Raw genomic sequence first — 7,388 nt, forward strand, 5'->3', positions numbered from 1 at the left:
TATATATATATATATATATATATATATATATGCATATATGGGTACAGAACGTCACAAAACATAAACAACATTAAATACGAAAACAACATGAAATATGAAGACAAACTTGGATATGCAAACAACGAGAGAAACAAATGGAAAACAAGACAAGTAACATAAAGAACGACCTTTCATCAGTTGTCGGTTGTCCATCTACTCTTCATTTCGAACTATCACCGACAATATGAGGCTTCGGAAGGTAGTTTCTCCCGAGAACCAAAATAAAATTTGTGACTTGCGGAGAGTCAAGGTTGCTAACAAAAACAGGACAGTGGAGACATACAACAACCCAAACGAAAACACATGGAGGGCCGTTAGGCCAGACGAGGTAAGGTAGCGAACGCTGGAGAAATATTGTCTTTGACAAGAGAAAAGATAGAAGAGGAGACAGATAACAATGTGTCTGGTCCGTTTGTGAATGTTTGTGTATGTTTGTGTGTGTGCATACTTGTGTTGCTGCGTGTGCATGCGTGTGTGTGTTTGTGCGTGTGTGTATGTGTTTTGTGTGTGTATGTACGTGTGTGTGTGTGTGTGTACACGCGCGCGCCTGTGTGTCTAATATATATCTCATAGTGTGAAGTTTTACAATCACTAACAGTTTTGTTGTTAACAATATTTATTGATCTTTCTGTTTTAACAATCAACTTGACTCACGAGGATAGATGAAACAGTATTTAAAAACAACGTAGCCACACTCTATGGGCAGAACTAGTCAAGACTTTGGAGTTGAAATTATGCAATCACTATCTCTATTCATCTGTCTTTAAATATGTACCTTGATTACCGCTGCTTGCTCAATTTCTAATTAGTTCATCAAGTTTAGAATTAGCGGATATTTCATTAGCCTTTGACTCTTAATTCCAGTTAAACCATAAGCACAGAACGTATAATGTGATACTGCTTCTGGAATTTTCTTTTGATCAGAATCCCAAATTGCTGACTTGCCTATTCTATCTCTAATCAAATGAAATTGTCGACAGATAACAGGTCTACCAATGTTATAACTATAAAGTATTAATATATACTCCAGTACTAGATATTCCACAACGGTTGCAAAAAACATTTTGTACGTTACAAACAGAATGCAATATTTTTTCTATACTGTAAGACAGCGAGCAGGCAGAATTGTTACCGTGCCGGATAAAATGCTTAACCGCATTTCATCCCTCTTTACATTTTGACTTCAAATTCTGCCGAGGTCGACGTTCTTTTTCAACTATCGAGTCGATAAAATAAGTACTAGTTGAATACTCGGGCCGAAGTAATCGACATACACCCTCCCCCGAAATTGCTGATCTTGTACCAAAATTTTAAAGCAATATTCAGATGCTGCGAATACCATTTTATATGATGTTAATATTTCAAAAAACTATGCTGGAAAAAGTCACCAAGCATAAATCTGAATTAAACATTACATTTAGACTGCAAGAAAAATCGAATTTCCAGATTTCATACAACATTATTCTTACAATTATTATTATTACTATTATTATTAACATTACAGTAACATTAATAATGAACTAATAAGAATGATTAGAAAGAGAATGTAAAGAAAACGTTACTAAAAATATTAATGAGAAGTTGATTAAATTCCGTTAAATTCGATTCTGAAAATTCAGAGCAAATATCTTCATAGCAACATTTTCGTAAATAATAACTATCCTATTAAAATAGTTGAAATATTCTCTTAAAATAGATTTTACTTACCAACACCAAGGCTTTTACCCTTGTTATGACCAGTAGTTCTTGTATGTTTACCGTTGAAGTTGCAAATTGGTTTTTTGCAACACTCTCCTTCAACGTCGACTAAAGTGCACATTGGTGGAAGGTTGTGGTAAATAGGACATCTGAAAGGAAATTCGAAAACTTATTCATATATATACAGAGAGAGAGAGAGAGAGAGAGAGAGAGAGAGAGAGAGAGAGAGAGAGAGAGAGATACACACACACACATATATTTATATAGGGTCATCCCATATGTAATGCGGTTTTTCCAATTGCATGAACTAAAAGTAGTAATTTATTTTCTACTTATTCGTAGAGCAAGTTTTGAAGAGTGCAGTTCAATTTTAATAGTTATGTTTTCAAAGCTATAATGGAAGTGACAAAAGAGCATATTCGGCATATTTTGCTTTATGAGTTCAATAAAAGCAACAACGCAACCGAAAATGCGAGGAATATCAATGCATTATATGGAGATCAAACAATAAGTATAAGCCAGTGTCAACAGTAGTTCCAGAAATTCCGAGCCGAAAGCAACAGACTGGAAGACAAGCCTCGTCCTAGAAGATCTGTAGACCTCGACGAGGACATCCTACAAACCCTTGTGGAACAAAATCTCATCGCAACTGTTGAGTAACTAGCAGAAAAGCTTGGATTTGGTCATTCAACTATTCATCGACACATGTGTCCTATCAGAAGAGTCAACAAATTGGATCAATGACTTTCTCACAAACTTTCCGAGTCTAATGCTTAGCCATATACACCGAAGATGACATTCCAAAGGCTGGAACAGTTTTAATGGAAAACGATGCCCCACTCACCATATTCACCAGACAATGCCCCATCTGATTATAATTTATTTTGCAATCTTTAAAATCATTTGGACGGAAAAAATATGAATTTTGTAGACGAGGTCAGAACAGTACTGGAGGAGTATTTTTCGTCACAGACTAGTGAAGTTTGGAAGAGTGTCCTTGCACGTCTACTAGATAGATGGAAGAGCATATTTTAGATTAAAAAAGAACTTTATCTTAATTTTGAAAAATAAAAGTATGAAAAACCGCATGAGATGACCCAACATATATACATAGATGTATGTATATATGAATATTCGTATGTACGTATGTATTTTTTATTCTTTTACCTGTTCCAGTCATTTGACTGCGGCCATACTGCAGCACGACCTTAAAGGGTCGTTTAGTCGAAGACATGGACCCCAGAACTTTTTTCTTTGTAGGCCTAGTACTTATTCTATCGGGGTCCTTTTACCGAACCACTAAGTTACGAGTACGTAAACACACCAAAATCGGTTATCAAGCGATGGTGGGGGGGATAAAAACAAACACACACATATACATATATATACACACATATGTATATATATATATATATATATATATATATATATATATATATATATATATATATATATATATATATATATATGACGGAGTTCATTTCAGTTTCCGTCTACCAAATCCATTCACGAGGATTTTGGTCAGCAGAAGTCACTTGCCCAATTCAGTCTGAACCAGAAAATATAGTTTTAACTTTTTTGCAGATCTTGTATTGTTTAATTATTTTACTTGTTTCAATCATTTAACTGCAGCCATGCTGGGGCACCGCCTTGAAGGATTTTAGTCGAACAAATAAATCCCAGAACTTCTTTCTTAAACCTAGTGCATTTCTATCGATTTATTTGCCGAACCACTGGTTTATGGGGATGTAAACACACCTACACCAGTTGTCAAGCGTTGATGGGGAGACAGATACAGACACAGAGACACAGAGACATAGATGCACACACACACACACACATACATACATACATACACATACATACATACATACATACATATATATATATATATATATATATATATATATATATATATATATATATATATATATGTATGTATATGTATATTCATTTATTTATTTAATTATATGCGACGGGGTGCTTTCAGTTTCCGTGTACCAAATACACTCACAGTAGAAGACACTTGCGCAAGGTGCCACGCTGTGGGACTGGAACTGAAACCATGTGGTCAGGAAGGAAGCTTCTTACCACACAGCCACACTTGCGCCTCTAGAAGATGGAGTCATATATGACAGAGAAAATGTGTATGTACCAACAAAAGTGTAGTTGTTTCTTAAATTAAGAGAAATCATCTACGGCTAAGAATGGGTTTTTTATACCGATATTTCTTTTTATAATTCTAATGAAATTCATTGCTATAAATTCGCACACATACATAAAAACTAATTAATGCGTCGACGCTTCGTCATCCTCAAAGGTCTACCTTTAAATTAGAAATATCTGCAAGATGCATTGAAACAAAATTGCTTAACATGCAAGTACAACTGCGAAAATCGAATCATAAAAAATTTTTCACTATTTCTGTACGCTTATATCGTTAGCATAAATACTTCCAATTATACGTACCAAAGTAGTCGTTAATACGTAGTTGTAAGTTATATATAACTGTAGACGTTATATATAATAATACGTCTTATTAAATGTATAACATTACAGAGAACATATCGTTTTATTAAAACACTGATGACTTTATGAAACCACGTTAAGTATTTCTAAATTATTCAATTGTAAGATTACAAATAAATAAAGGAATTCATATACTTACTTATTCCAACATGAAAAAACACCAGTGTGACTATCCAAGCATGAACATTCTAAATCGCAGCCATCCATCCAAGTTTCGCTCTGAGCATAAAGCTTTCCTTTGTATACACAATGTCCAACTGTAATAGAATTTAACGTTAAAAATCGATTATTTTAGTCGCTAATTATTTTCTTGATTATTGTCTGGCTCACGTGTTTAGAACAATAGAATCAGCCGAAGCTCGGTTTCAATACTAGACATATTTTAGAATTGTTGTAATCGTTGATATTGGTTATCCTGAGGTCTGACCTGGAAAATAAAGCTGACATATGATCAAATGCGTCTGTCACGATCCTGCCTTACGTTCAGATATGGTTTATCTAGGACAAGATTATCCAGCGTGTCTTGGATTTCTTGCGACAGTCGGATGTGATTTGGAGATGGTTTGGATTCTACTTCTACTGATTGAGTGATAACTTAAAAACTAGGTGATAACTTAGTTAGAATTGGTGGAGCACTTATTAAATAACCCTCTATTTTATAATGTACGTTTCCATTCAGATTCCTAAGTCAATGTTGCCTTTTATATCTTTAAAGTAGAGAAATGAAGAAACTATTTAAAGAAATTGCATCATTTCTTCAGAATGTATAACTTCTTTTTATTAATGTACGAGATTATCTTCTGGGGCAAATCCACTTGGCTGATGAGGCTATTGGAGTTGTTGCATTTCAATCTCTAACACAGTTTCTTCACTATTTTTTCAGTTCAAGCAAGTGCATGTAAAGTACAATTCTTGTACTGTGGAACCAATGTATAATTAATAAATATAATATATATATATATATATATATTGTTTCATTGGAAGCGAATATATTAATTATCATAAAGACCAAGAGTTCAATTGTCACTAGTAAAAAGTAAAAGCAAACAGAAATACAGTAAAATTTTAATTTGCACCCAACGTTGGTATTATGAAGGTCTGAGATAACGATTATGAGTTACTCCATTACAGGCTTTTCAAAACATCCTTATCTTCTGTTTATTCGCAGATGTGTATGTACTAGTCCATCTGGATTATTAATTTTAAATATGGTTGCACTGTGTTCAAAGAAACAAGAATATTTTTTGCTCATAAAGGATATGATACTGGTTAGCAAAGATAACGACTGAATTTATCAAAATTTTCAGTATATTTGTTATTTCCACAAATGATATTTCTGCTACAGTACTCAAAAATATTTAGTTTTAGTTAAGAATTAAACCCTAAGCGGTTGTAAGAATACACATTAACAAAGATAACGTAAGATAAGAAAAGGTGTAATCTGGAAAGTGTTTAACTGAAAATAAGAACCAAAACTAATTATCACATTTGGTTATGCCTAATTAGTATCTACTGAGTTATACATTTATGAATAACATTTAAACACACAAAAACATACGTTTATGTATAGGAACGAATATAATAAGCGAGCATTCGATCGGACATCTCACCCTCGGTCATATGACCTTTTATCACCACAAGCTTCGATATGCTTCAGTTTAAGCCTGCATTTATCGTTCAATCCTAGGTTGATAACGAATAAATTAAATATAACATTATGTTATTGAAATTTGACAAACGAATATATTTTTTACATTAACAGATCAGTCGAAAGAATTGTACGAGAGATATTAATGTAGTTAGATGGCTAGATCTAATTCATTTGACTAGTAAAAGATTTTATTCGTTTTTTATAGAATCTATTTTAACCATTAAAGATACGTTTCCTCTGAGACAATTATTTTAATGTCGATATTACCAGTATTAGAGTAATATTAAACACGTAACATTAAATTAGGTTCAGAGTTTCTAATGCGTTGTAAGAACAGACATACATATATATATGTATGTATTAGGTTGTTCTAAAAATAATGGCCGATTTCAGAGACAATTTTATTCTGAAAAAATTAACAATAGAAATGTTTTGATTAGTCAAAGTATGAGCCGTGAACGTCTATGCATCTCAGCCATCGATCAACGGGATTATTTATGCCTTGTTGATAAAAACGTATTGGCTTTGATGCTAAGAAATCTTTGAAAGCTGATACCAGCTCTGGTTTGGACCTGAAAGTTTTATCACTTAAAAACGTGTATAAATGCTTTGGAAAATGCTACTCAGTAGGTGAAAGATCAGGAGAATATGGAGGATGTGGTAAAGTCTCGTATCCCAAGTCTGTGAGTTTTTCAGCGTCATTCTTGCAACATGTGGCTTTGCATTATCGCAGAGCAGAATTGGGCCACTTCGATTCACCAAAGTAGGTCTCATTTTTTTGTATGTGAGCATGCATTTTAGAGAGTTGATTGCAGTGAACCTCTGCTGTAATGCTCTGATTGTAATGCTCTGAAAGCTGTAATGGACAACACCAATTGCAGACCACCAGACAGTCACCATAATCTTTTGCTGATGCAACTTTGGCTTTGGGAAATGTTTGAGGGACTCATCATAATCAAGACATTGAACTTATTTCACCTTACCAATCTTCTACAGATTGCATTAGACTGTTGCAATACCGACACCAAGTCCCCGGGACATTTCTTTGGCACTTTGACGTGAGCTTTGTTCAACAATCGCTTTCAATTGTTCATTGTTAAGACTGCATGACCGTCCGCTACCTTCTTCATCTTCAAGGCTCTCATCACCACTACAGAATTTCCGAAACGACCTTTGCACTGAGCGATCACTTGTTGACCCCTCTCCCCATGGTCTGTTGATATCAGCAGCAGTTTGGGAGGCATTGTGCCGAAGCTTGAACTCATGCATGAAAAATAAGCGAAGGTCCTTTTTTTTCATGTTCATAATTAAGTATGCTTCAAAAATGTTTTCTGCCTGAAATAAGTAGAAACTATTAAAGAGCATACATCAATTATTAAGTATGTCGAAATTCACCTAAAATATAATTAAAATATTATGATAAAATTGCGTTTCAAAACACAACACATAGAGCGGACATTATTTTCGGAAC

At 34.0% G+C, this 7,388-nt stretch overlaps 1 protein-coding gene across 1 annotated transcript in view; it reads right to left on the reverse strand.

Moving 5' to 3' along the window:
- LOC106875429 (uncharacterized) overlaps positions 1-7,388 on the reverse strand; it is a 165,297-nt gene that overhangs the window by 83,300 nt on the left and 74,609 nt on the right. The window contains exons 21-22 of the mRNA XM_052967659.1: positions 4,406-4,523; positions 1,747-1,886 (exon numbers count right to left, since the gene is read on the reverse strand). Of these exons, the coding sequence (XP_052823619.1) occupies positions 1,747-1,886; positions 4,406-4,523 (258 nt within the window). The remainder of the gene's footprint in view (positions 1-1,746; positions 1,887-4,405; positions 4,524-7,388) is intronic.

Source organism: Octopus bimaculoides, chromosome 4, assembly GCF_001194135.2.
Source record: "Octopus bimaculoides isolate UCB-OBI-ISO-001 chromosome 4, ASM119413v2, whole genome shotgun sequence".
Lineage (NCBI taxonomy): Eukaryota > Metazoa > Mollusca > Cephalopoda > Octopoda > Octopodidae > Octopus > Octopus bimaculoides.